General features: G+C 41.9%; 4 protein-coding genes and 1 pseudogene across 4 annotated transcripts; 2 read left to right on the top strand and 3 right to left on the bottom strand.

Annotated features, from left to right (window-relative positions):
• Positions 1-883: 883 nt before the first annotated feature.
• On the bottom strand, positions 884-1,195 carry LOC136129345 (histone H4). The gene has a single exon (XM_065885569.1). It carries the CDS (start codon positions 1,193-1,195, stop codon positions 884-886), a length of 312 nt encoding a protein of 103 aa, XP_065741641.1.
• A 4,659-nt stretch (positions 1,196-5,854) lies between these two features.
• On the top strand, positions 5,855-6,660 carry LOC136129143 (histone H1.3). The gene has a single exon (XM_065885259.1). It carries the CDS (start codon positions 5,904-5,906, stop codon positions 6,567-6,569), a length of 666 nt encoding a protein of 221 aa, XP_065741331.1. The 5' UTR covers positions 5,855-5,903; the 3' UTR covers positions 6,570-6,660.
• A 195-nt stretch (positions 6,661-6,855) lies between these two features.
• On the bottom strand, positions 6,856-7,241 carry LOC136128989 (histone H2A type 1-like; annotated as a pseudogene).
• Positions 7,242-13,710: 6,469 nt separating this feature from the next.
• LOC136129105 (histone H3.1) lies at positions 13,711-14,173 on the bottom strand. The gene has a single exon (XM_065885201.1). The coding sequence runs from the start codon at positions 14,171-14,173 to the stop codon at positions 13,763-13,765; it is 411 nt and encodes a 136-aa protein (XP_065741273.1). The 3' UTR covers positions 13,711-13,762.
• A 1,037-nt stretch (positions 14,174-15,210) lies between these two features.
• On the top strand, positions 15,211-15,591 carry LOC136128813 (histone H2B type 1-L-like). Its single transcript, XM_065884738.1, has one exon. It carries the CDS (start codon positions 15,211-15,213, stop codon positions 15,589-15,591), a length of 381 nt encoding a protein of 126 aa, XP_065740810.1.
• Positions 15,592-15,981: the final 390 nt, after the last annotated feature.

The raw sequence follows: 15,981 nt of genomic DNA, 5'->3' as shown, positions 1-15,981 counted from the left end.
TGGAAGTGGGCTCCATTAATAACTATCTTAACAGGGACAGAATGAAACTGTCCCTGGGTGTGTGTTCACCCACACACCAGGGTGTGTTTTCACTGACACAAACACAAAGCTTCTGGGAGTGAAAGATTTAGAACACAGGTGGCAGGATGAGCATGAGAGGGCCTGAAGAGCACCTCTTCCGCCTGGTGGGAAAATGGAGAGGTAAGGATGCAGTCAGAGGTGGGATGGCCATAAGGTCACATTGTCAACGTTTTGGAAACAAAGCATTAAGAGTGATGACCTCTTAGTCATGTTAAGAGTTCCAACGCGTCCTCAGGAGTACACTAGATAAGACAAAATTTTACAATGTCTCTTCCACCCGATTTGAGTTCACTACCTATGGCTCCATCTATCCAGAGCTATCTGCGACGTTTTCTGTGGGAAGAAGGCTGCTTAAAGGCCCCAGGTACCCTCTTCAGGACACTAGGTGCTGGGTCACTGGGACATTCTAGACAAGTTAATTTTAATGTTTTGGGGGGGTAAAATGAACTCAAACATGTTGAAATTCGAAAACTGATGCCACGTCAAATGCAATTCACTTCTGTTGAGTAAAAACTCCAGCAGTTCCACCGCACGATTTTGTTTTTGGCATGTCTGAGCCGCCATCTTGAGATGATATCTAACTCTGAAAAAAGACCAAAAAAAACGCGACAGCCGGCGTCTACAAAGAGAAAGCGACTGCCTTAATTAAAATCGGTACCCAGCATTAATATAAAACATTAAATATTACCTTTGTTTCTCCTTTGTGCTAGTTAGCAGCCCTTCATGTGACCAAGTGGGTGGCCCTGAGAAGGGCCTTTTGTGAGTAAACTAAGAGCTTCACAGCCAAAGACCGCAATGAAACTTAGCCGCCGAAGCCGTAGAGAGTGCGTCCCTGGCGTTTGAGCGCGTAAACCACGTCCATGGCGGTGACAGTCTTGCGCTTGGCGTGCTCGGTATAGGTGACAGCGTCGCGGATTACATTCTCCAAGAACACCTTCAGCACCCCACGGGTCTCCTCATAGATAAGACCAGAAATACGCTTCACACCACCACGCCGGGCGAGACGGCGTATAGCAGGCTTGGTGATGCCCTGGATGTTGTCACGGAGAACTTTACGATGACGCTTGGCGCCCCCCTTTCCCAGACCCTTTCCACCCTTGCCTCGACCAGACATGGCTCACAGCGACTCCTAACCTCTTACCAGCGCTTAACAGCGGGCTGCAGCCTCTTATATATCAGTTTTACGGACCTATTAGGAAACTGAAGCGGCGGGGGCGGGAACGAGACCTCTGCCCCCGCCTCTTCCCTTCCTCACTGGCCGTCTGCTATTGCCTAGCAGGGAAGGGGGCGGGGAAATGCGACTCAGTATCTGTTTCCTGTTTCCTGGTTGGGGTCCAGAGTCGCTGGTTTTGTGGACTCTAGTCGTGTGCCTGTGGGTTTTCTCGATTAATATTGTACAAGTCTCCTCACCACTTTTATTATTTAGCAAAAGGAGGCAGTACCGCCACATTTGTCTGCAAAAGGGAGAGAAAGCAGAATAAAATTAATTTGAAAACATGAAGATACTTTAAAAAATGTAAGTATTCTTAAAAACTCTAGTAATGCTTATTAAGTTTGGCTGATCCTGAACATTTCCGTTTGGCGAAGCGTTTACATAACCATCGTTTTTCAGCATTCCTGGTAAAGAGGGATATCTAGTAAGGGGAACCAACATTAATTGAATTTCCGCTCTTTTCTCCCCAATTTATAAAGCACTATTTACATTGTGAGGATGAAGAATCCCAGGATTGAAGACCTAATCCTGTTCTAATAAATGGTATTGTTGGGGGTAGAACTGAGGCCTTCTGATTCTGTGGTCTTATGTCCTTGCCACCTACCACCGAGCTATGTCATTAAAGCATTGAAGATACATCAGGATGAATAAGTTTGCAAATTAACAGAATTTTAAAAAAATAACAAGAGTGAAATACTGTCCAAGTAAAAAGGGTAACTGAAGTTCTACACACAGATAAGTATTGGTTAATAGACAAATGCCAACATTACTCACAGTCCACAAATTCACATTGAGTGCCTTCTATGTAACTAGAGGTGATTTAAAAAAAAAAAAAAAGCCTTCTCTGCTGGTGCTTACCATATAAGCGGTCAGAGGATTATTAACTTCCTTGAGTCACAGACTTTTTGAGATTTAGTTCAGGTGCAGTTACCTATGGATTTAGACATTGTGATCTCCCCTGCTCTCCTTTTTGAGGAAGTCACTGAACAAGAATCATTGATTCATTGCATTCATTCATTCAACAATTTAGGGTCTACTATACGCCAAGAGTGGTGTACAAATACCAGGTTTACAAAGACAATCACACATTCTTTTAAAGAACTCAAACTCTAGCTGAAGAAAGAGAAAAGTAAACTCGGGGTGAGGGGCCATGTAATCAGCCCACCATCCTAGATTCATCCTGGTAGTGATGGGTGGAGCAGTCATATCCCAGCAACATTAGCATCACCTGGGAGCTTGTTAGACATACAGAATTTCAGGACCAGCCCCAAATCTACTGAACTAATACGACATTTTTAAGATCCTCAAGTGAGTGGTTTGCTCATTCAAGTTTGAGAATTGTTTTAGAGCTGTGCTTTCCTGTATTTGTATTAGCCACTATCCACGTATGCCCATTTAAATTAAAATTAAATAAAATTAAAAATTAATTTCTTCAGTCACTCTACCTTTAAGTAAGTGCTCAATAACCACAAGCAAGTGTAGTTGTTGTCTGTTCTATAGTGCAGTTACGGAACATTTCCATCATTGCAATAGGTTGCATTGGGCTGTATTGTGATAGAGAACTTCTTCTGGAGAACTTCTAGCCCAGACTGGGAAAGAGAGTGTGGTAGGTACCTGAGAATGAGGCTTGCTGCAGGAAATGAGGATTGGAGTATCTTTGAGGTATAATAGAAATTAGTCACCTTCTGCGTGTACCAGATATTACAGATACACAGAGGGACATGTAAAAATGAAAGTGGAAGTTTGAGAGTAGTAGTGTCCTTTTTAGGAAATAAAATGAATAATATTGATATATAGTTGTGCTTGAAGGGGAGTTTCAAGTGGTAGAGTGTCCTCAGGTGAGACCATCTGATAGGAAATTAAAATAGATGTGATTTCTCATTACCCTTCTGAACACATTACATTGTAAAACAATGCTCTATTTGCTCTATATCCCTTATTTTTAATTTGGCCTTTTTGATATTTAGTCAACATAGTCACTCTTCTCCTTAAATGTTTGAAATTTACTGAATTTTGGAACACTTAAGTACAGCCCCTGTGGATTGCCCTGGTGAGCCCTACCTATCTCTTTCACAGTCATTTACTATGGTGAGTGGGGGCTTGACACCAAAATTGAGAGAACATGAAGTTGTGAGACATCCATCACTTGTTTAACTTTAGTTTTTCTTATTTATTTTTTACATCTATAAGGTAAAAATAGTTCAAGTCTTAGTCTAGCAGAAAGTCAATGGTTTTAGAATATATACAGATTTAGGATTCAAAAGTAATACAGACAACTTTTTTGGGGGCTACCAAGTAATAGGTGAAACTTTTCAACTTTATAGTCCCATGGGGTGATCCAGCTTTCAAGAACCTTGTCCATGCTACAGTTAGAGCATAAATACCTGGATCTCAAGAGATAACAGTACCTACACACAGTACAGCTCCATCCTCCTATACACATCTAGGGCAGAACTTTTCAGGTGAAATCAAGTCTCAATTATTGCCCTCCAGGAATGGCAGAGATTACCTATAAACAATTAAGCAGATGACCCTGAGCCCCAGTGTCTTCTCACTTATTTGGAACCTAAATAGCCATGGGAACCGGTAACAGTTGCACAAGAAAGAAATGGTGGCATCGGCTGTAGAAAGAACTTTTCACCTATCTTAAATTGATTACATACAACTTAGGGAACAATTCCAACAAGTATTCAACAACTGATTTCATGACTACAATGATCATCAAAATAGTAAAGGTTTAAAAATCTGAATTTTAATTTTATCTTTAGGTCTAGATAGTATTAGGCTCTGGGCTGAAAAGGAAAAGGACGTTATGTAATATTTGTTACTATTGCTATTGACAGTGATGATACTGAGGATGACAAGTAGCCCCATCCTCCAGACAAATGTAAAATGCCTTCCCTGGGAAAATTGGAATGTTCTAGATCCAATCCTATAAGCTTCCCTCTTTACACACTGTATTTGTAATTGGTATATAACATGGTCTCAAGTCCCAGAGACTTAGTTACAGACAGTGCCAGCCAATAATGACTATTTAAAAGCAAGCCAAGTCATTTTTATGGAATTAGTTCAGTGCAAAGAGATGACATCTTTTAAGTTGATTATCCTGTCTTGGAGTTATATGAAAAAATTCTCAAGTCACTATTGAATGTAGGCCAGAATAAATAGATTTTAGGAAGTAGGGGTATTTATTTAAAAAAAACACAACACCAAAATACTTTTCTTGTTTATTTATTTTGACAAACATGAGGTTTAATTTCAGTATCTGATTATTTGGTGGATATTAATTTTGTGCTTAATTATCCAATATTTATCGAATTCCATTAGCTCTCTGTGTTACAAAGAGATGGAGTAGTAAATCAGTCATGTTTGCTATGAAATATTTATTCAACTCCTTAGTGGACACATTCAGCCAATTAATTTAGGTCATGATAGCCCAGTTCATATTTTGTTAGTAAAAATCCCAGGGAAACTTATGAAGATTCAGTAAGTGAGTTTAATGAGAGTTTTTTTTTTACTTTCTAGTCCTCTGTGTCCCTATTTGCAATGTTGAAAAAAGATAAATCAATTTTGTATTTTAAGTATCATTTTGAAATATAGGAAATATGTACATAATTCTGTGCTAAATAATGGAGGAAGAAAATCTTATGGACGGAATATCATTAGGCAATATACAATTTTAACCCACTTGATCTTACGGAGTTCTTGAGCTCAGAGCTGGTAAAATGATGTAGAACTGCCAATCTGTTGCTTCATGATTCACTTTTCTTCTTTGTAGATGGTGTGATTGATCTCTAATGCCCATTCTAGGTCAGAAAAATCTATTATACTAATTTTTAGAGCAGGTTGGTGACTCTATTTGGAGCTGTTTATCTAGAAAATAAATGGAGCAGCCTCACACCCCATCCTTCCAAAAATGTTTAAATCACCGAAACACTGGGAGCAAACCCAGTTTACACACTGGTCACTCAAATACTTTTTTAAAAAATCTATCCTTTTAAAAATACTTATCCATCTTGTACGTAGAATTTTCTACCCCAGTGCCAATTCCCAGTGCTTAGAGCAAACAAGTTGCAGGAGAGCTGTGCTATTGCTCCCGCGAAAAAACCGATTTTCCTTGTATATTTGAGTAAAAATGAGGTTATTTATATAAGGTTGAAAAGAAAACAATGTGTATGACAATGCCCTGGAAGAAAGATTTGCAAAGGAAGCAGAGAGAACTAGTAATTTTAAGGAAAATCTGAAAGTTGTCTCAATTTGACCGAAGTTTCCAAGAGAGTTGGGGGAATCAGGAAAGTTTCAGGGGGCCGGCTTTGAAACTAGGTATAGCAAATAAGGCAGGAACGAAGCCTGAAGAGTCTCGGATCAGTTTCCCCCAAATCCCTAATTATTTCGTGCCCAGACTTCTTATATTTTTCTTCTTTTTTAAGGGGCAAAAAACACAGCCATTCGGCAGAGCCGAGGAGCCCTTCGTAGCAGCGCGGCGCACGGAAAAGGCAACCAATCATCACGCAGCTACTCTCTATATAAACCCCCAGCCGGAGGTTCCCGGGACACGCCGTTCTGACAGTTTAAGCTTAGTTTTTGTCTTAACTGGCTAAACAGAAAAATGTCGGAGACTGCTCCAGTTGTCCCTGCTGTTCCCGCACCTACAGAGAAAACACCTGTTAAGAAGAAGACGAAGAAAACCGGCGCAGCTGCTGGAAAACGCAAGGCGTCCGGGCCCCCGGTGTCCGAGCTCATCACCAAGGCTGTCGCCGCCTCCAAGGAGCGCAGCGGCGTGTCCTTGGCCGCGCTGAAGAAAGCGCTGGCGGTCGCTGGTTATGACGTGGAGAAGAACAACAGCCGCATCAAGCTGGGTCTTAAGAACTTGGTGAGCAAGGGCACCCTGGTGCAGACCAAGGGCACTGGCGCCTCAGGTTCCTTCAAGTTCAACAAAAAGGCGGCCACCGGGGAAACCAAGCCCAAGGCTAAGAAGGCAGGCGCGGCCAAGCCCAAGAAGGCTGCTGGGGCAGCTAAGAAGCCCAAGAAAGCCACGGGCGCGGCCACCCCCAAGAAGGCCGCTAAGAAGACCCCTAAGAAAGCCAAGAAACCGGGGGTGGCTGCTGGGGCCAAGAAAGTGGCCAAGAGCCCGAAAAAGGCTAAGGCAGCCAAGCCGAAGAAGGCGGCTAAGAGTCCGGCCAAGGCCAAAGCCCCCAAAGCCAAGGCAGCCAAGCCTAAAGCTACCAAGCCCAAGGCTACAAAGGCTAAGAAGGCGGTCTCCAAGAAGAAGTAAATCGGTAGCGGGACGTCCTACTTTGAAAATCTCAAAGGCTCTTTTCAGAGCCACCCACCAATTTCAGATAAAAGAGCTTAGCCGGATATGTTTCCGTAGGTAACCAACAAGCCTTGTAATAAGGTAAAATTCTTTTTTAAACTTAAGCAATTATTTTAAACTTGCCGCCCTAACGTGATTGGCTATGCGTCAGGGTGCGCGCGCACCGCCACGTTCAGAGCTCTCCGAATGTTGTGATCACAGTCCTCTAATGATAGTGGCTCTCAAAAGAGCCTTTGCGGCAGATTCACTTGCCCTTGGCCTTGTGGTGGCTCTCGGTTTTCTTGGGCGGCAGCACGGTCTGGATGTTGGCAGGACGCCGCCCTGAGCGATGGTGACTTTGCCCAGCAGCTTGTTGAGCTCCTCGTCGTTGCGGATAGTCAGCTGCAGGTGGCGCGGGATGATACGCGTCTTGTCGCGGGCCGCGTTGCCCGCCAGCTCCAGGATCTCGGCCGTCAGGTGCTCCAGCACCGCCGTCAGGTACACCGGCGCGCCGGCCCCGACCCGCTCGGCATAGTTACCCTTGCGAAGCAGGCCGTGGACTCGGCCCACGGGGAACTGGAGCCCGCCCCGCGAGGAGCGGGTCTTGGCCTTTGCTCGCGCTTTGCCGCCCTCTTTTCCTCGTCCAGACATGTTAGGAAAGAAATAGTGCAGCTTAAGGAAGGGGTTATTATAGTCTCTGGATGTTTATAAAATTTCCATTCCCATTGGTTTGCAGAGGCTATTGAGAGAGTTAACCAATCAGAACGCACTTCTGGAGTTACTTGCATGGGCTCCAGGAGAAAATACTGCACCAGTTAGAGGCTGAGATATTAAGACTTGTATTGATACATACTTGGAAGCAGTTGAAAAGCTTGGGTTTTTCCGCTTGATGAATGTAGTCCTATTTGTGCTATTGTTATTCTGCCTAAATCTGCATAATTGTTGCTACCACCCTGACACCAAGGGATAGAAAAAAGTAAGCTACCCCTGGCGGTTTATAATTTACCCTTTTCTTTGCCAGATTTTTTCCCCCTCAGATGTTGACAAGCCCCAGGGAGTTGGGTTGGTGGTCTAATATCTTTTGGTGAATAGGCAACAAACAGGGAGGCAGAAACAAGTAAAAACCGTTGATAAAGGGAACGAGGTTGCTTAGAGAGCACCTTGAGCTGGAGTAACCAGGGCAAAATAAATGGCTCTAGGAAGATGGGTTGACCTGATATTACATCATTTCCCCTTCATCCCTGTTTTTGTTGTTGTTATTTTCTGAGGAAGGCCACTCGACTTTATTGGCAAATCTTGACCAAAATCTGAGTTCTGCAGACCATTAGGGGGTTGTAAACATGGATGGGGAAAAATTACATCTTTATTTTACCAAACTCTAAATGCAGCTAAGCATTTCCTTCAAGTGTATCTGTAGGCAGCTTATCACAATGGATTTTGCAGTGCCTCTGACTTTTTCAACAGTGGCCATCACAGATGTTTTTGGATCACTTTGAAGATATTGCAGATATCTTGAAATAAAATTTACATCATTCTGATTCCTTGAAACTGACATTTGTTATTCCACCTGTTGTTCCTTGTTATTTGATGTGACTAATGAAACACATTTTACGTAAAAGAAATACATTCTGACAGCTGTATTTTAATGTGGCTAATTTTCTTATCCTGTATGCTTTAAGTATTTTAAAACATTGTATTGAGAAGATATTTGTTTACAGGTTTCTCCAGACTATCCATAAAGTCCACTATACAAAACAAGTCATGAGTCCCTGAGCAGCTCTTCAGTGGCAAACACCTCATGGTTGAAAGACTTCATCTTATTTCTTTGTTTACAACATACCCAGCGGCCCTCACCGCCCCCCCCCCCGCCCCCAGCTACACATACACACACACACACAACTTACTGGTTAATAGTTTATTAAACTTTACTATTTAAACTTTCTTTAAAAGAAAAAAAGGAGGTAGCCTGTGATTACCTTTCTAGCTTTTCTAAGCAGGAGTTCATCTTTTCCCCATCACAACTGTATTCCATACTTTCTTCTTTCTAGAAAGGGCCAAAAAACCCTCCTCTTAGAAGACTGGTTTGGTTGAGAAGGCGATTTGGATAAATGGGAAGATGTGAAATGGTTACTCAGAAGAATCTTTTTGAAAATAAGAGATTGCATCAAGGGGGAAAGATAAGGAAGGGGGAAGAGACCTGTGACGTCTTTAATACCCAGAATGAGAGAGTTTGGCTTTTGATTATGAGTGATGAGGAATAAGTGTTATGTGGGAATGTGACATTCAGGAAAATGGTTACTATATAGTATCTCTGTAGTTCGTTACATTTTACAAACCACTTCTATGCCTGCCTCACTATAAAGCATTTGCCGTAGGTATAGCTAAGCTGCTTGATTATTGTTAGACTGCACCGCGTGGCTTGTGGGATCTTAGTTCCCGAACCAGGGATTGAACCCAGTCCATGGCAGTGAAAGTCCTAACCACTGCACTGCCAGGGAATTTCCTAAGCTACTTGTTTTAAAGTTAAGAAAATTGTGGCTTAGAAAGAGGAAATGACCAGAATCACCTTGTCAATAAATGATGGACCTGTGTCTCAAACACAAGTTTCTTTATTCCTAGTGTCATTTTCTGAGCACTGCTCCCCATCTATTACGTCAACTGGAAAAGGAGTAGAGTTCTCTATTTCCTTTTTAGGCTCATCCAGAAAAAAATAACATTCATGTATTTCTATTTTAGGCCCTTTATGAGCTATCCAATTCACAATCACTTTGGAATGTACCAGAAGGGATTAAACACGATTCAATCAATGCTCTTCTAGTTTTACACTGGTTTATGTAAATTAATATTCATATTCCTTTCCTTGGGACAGTTTCTAATTTACAAGGAAATCAGAACTTGTTTAACTCTTCCTCCATCTCCCAAAATTTTTGTTGCAGTTAAAGCAGGTTAAAATGAACATCTTGGGATGGTCTTGATATTCTGCAGCAGGATGATGAGGGATCAGGAAGCTCATTCCTAGTCCCTGTATTTATTTCATCAGTAAACCACATCCCTAGGAGGGTCTCCTGAAACACTCATCCTTGCATTTCTGATGTTCTTTTGCTAAACAAAGGTGGTCTGTCAATCACAGTGGCAAAAACCCAGGTTTAGAAAAACTCAACAGATCTACACTTAAAGATGGCAAATATCAAGCAGGAGCCTGTGTGAGTAGTTGTCTCCAAAATATACCAAAAAAAAAAAAAAAAAAGAAAGAAAGAAAGAAAAAAGGATGTCTTAGCATGGAAGGTGTGAAGGGCATGTTCATATTTTCTTAGCTGCAGGGGGGTACTTATGCATATGGCATAGGTGTAAGCCAAAAGTAATTTTGGGGGCCAGGCTGAAATCACTACTTTCTCCCTTCTACTTAGTAATTGCCTGACTCCTTTTAACTGGAAGAGGCAGATGGAATTCATGTCACTGTGTGGAGGCCTTGATTACTCATGTCACTCAGTCACTAAATCAGGTAGATGTTTGAATAAATTTCAGTAACTGACAGTTTCTCCCCTCTCACATTCTCTCCTTATCCTCTCATACCTGGATGAGTCCATTGTTTCTTAACCAGTATCCTAAACAGTTTCTTGCTAACTGGTTCTTCCTAACAGGTTCTCCAGCCCCTAATTCCTAAATTCTGGTCATTCTGTCTTATAAAAATTGTCATTCTTGCCTTAGGTTCAAGTGAGAACTTTATAGCCTTTTTTCATAATGATACTTTCTGCTCACACTAACCAGCACTAATAACTGAAATTTACCTTTCTATTCCTTTTTGTTGTTGTTTGTTTTTTGTTTTTTGGACAACTTTACTCATCTGCAATTCCTTCTCTCCTTCTACCTGGGAGAACCTTTCCAATTTCATCTCAAGTTCCAACTGCATGAATAAATTTCCCTAATTAGAAAAATCTAGTTTCTCTGATAATGTGCTTTGATGACATTAATAATTGGGTACCATTATTGTCAATGGAAAATTTATAATGCATCTATTCTTTTCTGTCATTAAACTAAACCCTAGGTCATTAGTCTTCTTTATCTTGTTTTCCCACTACTCTAGGTGTTTTTTTAATTGACTGAGCTTTAAAATCCTGTCAAATGGGTAGGATTACCCCCATAATAATCAGATCCAGTGATTTTCTGTTTTTCTGTGGAAAGCTAAGGGTAATAAATCTCTCTGCCCCTTCTATGACCCTCCTCATGGCTTGATTTAGGCACTAGCTCCCTTACTTTCTGAGGTATGCCATCCAAGGTGTTGGGGTTACTGAAAAAAAAAACACCTTTGCAGGATAAAAGTCTTCAGATGTAAAATACCAATATTTACCTGTGTACATATGGGGTAGGCAGGATGTGGAAAAAGAATGGCATTTCTGATTTATCTTAATTTTTAGCTATCACTTCTATAAAATAAAGCTACTGGTCACTCAGAGATTATATACTTGTTTTTAAATTACGTGTACTTATAGGCAACCAGGTAAGCCTGAAATGGTTATACAACTTAATTTTCCAACAGGTACAAATAAAATGTGACATGATTTAGATTTGTGATATTTCCCCAAGAAAATCAAAATTCATTAAAAGAATCTCATGTTAAGCACTACCATTTCAAGGTATGCCTTTAAATTTTTTTTTTAAAAGTGTGTGTGTGTGTGTGTGTGTGTGTGTGTGTCTTAACAATCAAGATCATTGTTTGGATGATGGACAGAAAGGCTAAAAATTGTCCAAGTTAATGTTATAATTTTACTGCTGTGCATCAATTATATTTCTGTGCAATTGGCTGTAATAATTGTAGTATAATAGAACACAGTTTTATATGATCCTGTACATTTTCAAAATCCACCCATTTCCTTTAACATATTATGAAAATGTTAAGATAAACGTATCAGTCTTCCTATGACAGCTCTTCCAAGGAATAAAGCCTCAGGGGTAACTGTTGAGGATCATACGAATGCTATTGTTTAATGAGCAATGCTAAAGGGGAAAAGTTTGGCTCTATCCTTTTTAACTGAAACTTTCTTAGTTTCAGTTTCCTCATCTGTAAAGAACTAATAGAATAATAATTATGTATATTAGTAGAGAACTATTGAATTTACCTTATATTTTGGAGACTTCATAGACTAATACATGACTTCTGGCCGACTCAGTAATGCAACCACTCAATTAATGTTGATTATTTCTACGTGGTAAAACTATATAGTATTAAAGTTACATGAACTCTATCAATCTTTTACTTCTGTAATCAGGAATAAACTGAATGGTAATTCCTGTTTGTTCAATCATTTTTATTTTAAATTCCAATTTGACTAATTTCCTGAGGGTTTGTTTTAGGCAAAGGACTGTTCTAGATGTTCTGATGGATTTAATAATACAACTAGGTGTTTTCTGTGCCCCCTTGGTCCTCATATCTTGACATCCACCATCTGGTGAGACAGAAACAGACATTAAAAAACTTACTGTGCTAGAATCTCAAAGAAAGTACAGGATATGGGCAAGTACATTCTAATATGGAATGCCTTTATGTAGCGTTACAAATATCTAACACTCCATTATTGGAATTATGAATAGCTAAACTTTTTTCCTTATATGGGTCCAGGCTCCCCAGTTCTCAGCACCCGAGTCTCAATGCCTGACAGACTTCCAAGAACAAAGATTTCTTTCATAAAACCTTTAGGACTTACAATGGCTAACTTGGCCTGTGTATTTATTTACAGCTTTGTTTCTGTTAAATTTATCACCTGACCTCTTTCCTTACTGATCCTCAAGGGGAAATAGCCCATTAAAAAACAATAAATTAATAGAAGGATCTCAATTTTGTAGTTAAGGATGCCTCACCCATCTTGAACCTGAAATTTGCTGAAGTGTTTGAATAGACATAAAATCCTTCCAAACGGTCTACAGTAACCCAATTAGTAACAACCTTTCTACATTTCCAAATAACAGGCTGTATAGTTTCAGTACAAAATTCCTTACTTTTTTCCCTTCAGCTACCAGTTTAGACACAGTGAAGAATTTGTTACTTCCACAAGAAGGGAATATCGTTTCAATACAGAATAACATCACACTGCTGTTTTGTAGGGATGAGAAGAAAGCGAAGACAATATTTTCTGCAATAGAGAACTCTCAAGCTTACAGCTGATTTTCATGTTTTACTGACAAATATGAGGTACTTTCATAAGATTTGATCTAGAGATTAAGATAGGGAATTTAGGAAAACAGAAAAAGGCCCCTTTAATGGCGGCTGCTGAAAGGCTCATGATTCCTGCATTCGAGTTCATTCCATTTTTTCCTACTCAGAGACCCACCCAGCTGCCCCTGTTGGTTGCTTCGGCCCTTTGTAGAGAAGACCTGGTGGGTAGAGACCGCCACCAAGTTCTCAGGAGCTGTCAAGGTCTTCCCTTTGGTGATAAAGCTAATAACCTAAGCCTTGGCTCCGTTTTAGGGGTGGTCGTGGTATATCCGTGACAATTCTCAACAGGTCCTTGTGGTTGCTAGTGAGCTGGGCCTCACAATTCTGGTGAGCAAGGGCACCCTGGTGTAGACCTAGCGTTTAGCCACGCCTAAATGTACCAAACCTACACAAAATACGCCAAACGGGGGTGTGCAAGTAAAGCCATGGAGGCAGTTCCTACACTGAAAACTTAAAAATAACATAGGCTTTTTAGGACTTCCCTGGTGGTGCAGTGGTTAAGACTGCCTGCCAATACAGGGGACACGGGCTTGAGCCCTAGTCCAGGAATATCCCACATGCCACGGACCAACTAAGCCTGTGCACCAGAACTGCTGAGCCCACGCACTGCAACTACTGAGTCCAGTGCTGCAACTACTGAAACCCTCAAGCCTAGAGCCCGTACTCTGCAAGAGAAGCCACTGCAATGAAAAGCCCGCGCACCACAACGAAGAGTAGCCCCCGCTCGTCGCAACTAGAGAAAGTCCATATGCAGCACTGAAGACCCAATGCAACCCCCCCAAAAAAAAACCCCACATAGGCTTTTTAAAGAGCTTAATTCCGAAACTCTCCACAAAGGTCTCTCGGGACTGCGCAAAATTTGTGCTCTTAATGACCAAGTACTACGGCACCTTTTATATGATCAAATGTTTGGCTCTGAAAAGAGCCTTTGGGTTTCAGTTATCACTCGATTAAGGCCAATTCACGCCCTCTCCCCGCGGATGCGGCGAGCAAGCTGGATGTCCTTGGGCATAATGGTGACGCGCTTGGCGTGGATGGCACACAGGTTGGTGTCCTCGAAGAGCCCCACCAGGTAGGCCTCGCACGCCTCCTGCAGCGCCATCACGGCCGAGCTCTGGAAGCGCAGGTCGGTCTTGAAGTCCTGCGCGATCTCGCGCACCAGGCGCTGGAACGGCAGCTTGCGGATCAGCAGCTCCGTGGACTTCTGGTAGCGGCGGATCTCGCGCAGGGCCACCGTGCCGGGCCGGTAGCGGTGCGGCTTCTTCACGCCGCCCGTGGCCGGCGCGCTCTTGCGGGCCGCCTTGGTGGCCAGCTGCTTGCGCGGCGCCTTGCCGCCGGTCGACTTGCGAGCGGTCTGCTTAGTACGAGCCATAGTGAGAGATTGCAAACACTGCTACAACTACAAGCCGTGCTGTTCTTGCTCTTATTTATACAGGCGAAGTCCTCCTGATTGGTCCGAATCTTCAAATTCCGCGCCGTGAATTAAGTAACTGGATAGGCCTTGTGATTGGATACCAGGTCTCACTTTAGAAAATCTAGATCTATTGCAGTACGGTCTATATTTTCTGGCTTAAAGTCCTCCGCCATTTATTCACCCTGTATGTTACATGTTTTATATATACCTTAATTGGTTTTGTTTTAATCCCCTTGTTCGGGATTAAGTTTGGGAAGAGACGAAAATGAACGTTCCAGAGTTCTGAGCCCTTTCAAAAACTACGGTTTTGAATGTAATTGATCGAGTCCAGTTTCGTCACTTATCAAAGGTTCTGATTTTGAATAAACGTTTTATTTTAGCAATGCAAGCACCATATTACCTAATTCCCAGCTCTCCAACAAACGCTGGCATCACTTCCAGACACTGTTCCTAGAAAACATGAAAATACTACCGCCGTTGAAATGTGACGATCCTTAATTCTTCGTAAAGCTTAAGTGTTGCCGACTTTGATCAAGCCGAATTGGAAATGCCAATGGCATAATTTTGAAAACATTTATGTATTTAGCTAATTTCTATGTTCTCTTTTCTAGAATTACTAACCCGGTAACTGAATTTTGGCAGAAAACTAGTCATAAATTTGTATGGGGCGTTTGTCTCTTTAGGTCCGGATCTAGAGAGAAACAAGGCTCACAAGTAGATACTTACGGACAAGACATTAATTTTTTGCACTATTTTGAAAACGAAAGTTATTTTTTCTGACGGTGGGGGGGGATGTCTAGTGTTAGTTCCACTTAAACAGCCAATCAAAAAGCAGATTTGAAATCACCTTATTTGCATAAAAGGTTTCTACTGGCTGATTTGACCCAATCAGGAATTGAGATAGATTAAGCACCTATTTGCATAGAAGCCCTACAAAAATAGGCCAACATTGTAACAGGTGTTGTCAGTTTTCGTCTGTTTGATAACTTTACACCATGCCTGAGCTGGCTAAATCTGCTCCTGCTTCCAAGAAGGGATCTAAGAAGGCAGTGACCAAGGCGCAGAAGAAGGATGGCAAGAAGCGCAAGCGCAGCCGGAAAGAGAGCTATTCCGTATACGTGTATAAGGTGCTGAAGCAGGTCCACCCGGACACCGGCATCTCGTCTAAGGCCATGGGCATCATGAACTCGTTCGTCAATGACATCTTTGAGCGCATCGCGGGCGAGGCGTCGCGCCTGGCGCATTACAACAAACGCTCGACCATCACCTCCAGGGAGATCCAGACGGCCGTACGCCTGCTGCTGCCTGGGGAGCTGGCCAAGCACGCCGTGTCCGAGGGTACCAAGGCTGTCACCAAGTACACCAGCTCCAAGTAAATGTCTCCAGGTGCTGTTAAACCCAAAGGCTCTTTTCAGAGCCACTCACACTTTCAAAAGGGGCTCTAATGCTGCATACTATTCGTTTCTAGAGAGAAGTAAGGTCAGGTTTGAAAATTAGGCATCTTTACCATTCTAATTTCTTCAGAAATAGGGGTCTTTTTACTGAGAAGAAATAATTTTAGCGAGCACAGAGCAGAGAAACGGTTTTAAGAACTGAGAAGTCAGTTTCTATTAAGAATTTTAGCAGTCAGACCATCAAATGATTGTGAAATCTTTAGTTATTCACGTAATAGAGAAAAGGAAGGGGTAAGAAACCTCAAGTAGCCTGGAAATATAAAACCTTGATTTTGGGATACAGTTCTTGGCTGGCAGCCCAGTGAGTCAGTC

The sequence above is a fragment of the Phocoena phocoena genome, chromosome 10 (genome assembly GCF_963924675.1).
Source record: "Phocoena phocoena chromosome 10, mPhoPho1.1, whole genome shotgun sequence".
NCBI lineage: Eukaryota > Metazoa > Chordata > Mammalia > Artiodactyla > Phocoenidae > Phocoena > Phocoena phocoena.
The sequence above is the reverse complement of the archived record's forward strand: the minus strand, read 5'-3'. Positions and strand labels throughout refer to the sequence as shown.

Excerpts from the sequence above, each read along its gene's own strand:
- LOC136129345 (XM_065885569.1), bottom strand. The coding sequence starts at position 1,195 with ATGTCTGGTCGAGGCAAGGGTGGAAAGGGTCTGGGAAAGGGGGGCGCC.
- LOC136129143 (XM_065885259.1), top strand. The coding sequence starts at position 5,904 with ATGTCGGAGACTGCTCCAGTTGTCCCTGCTGTTCCCGCACCTACAGAG.
- LOC136128813 (XM_065884738.1), top strand. The coding sequence starts at position 15,211 with ATGCCTGAGCTGGCTAAATCTGCTCCTGCTTCCAAGAAGGGATCTAAG.
- LOC136129105 (XM_065885201.1), bottom strand. The coding sequence starts at position 14,173 with ATGGCTCGTACTAAGCAGACCGCTCGCAAGTCGACCGGCGGCAAGGCG.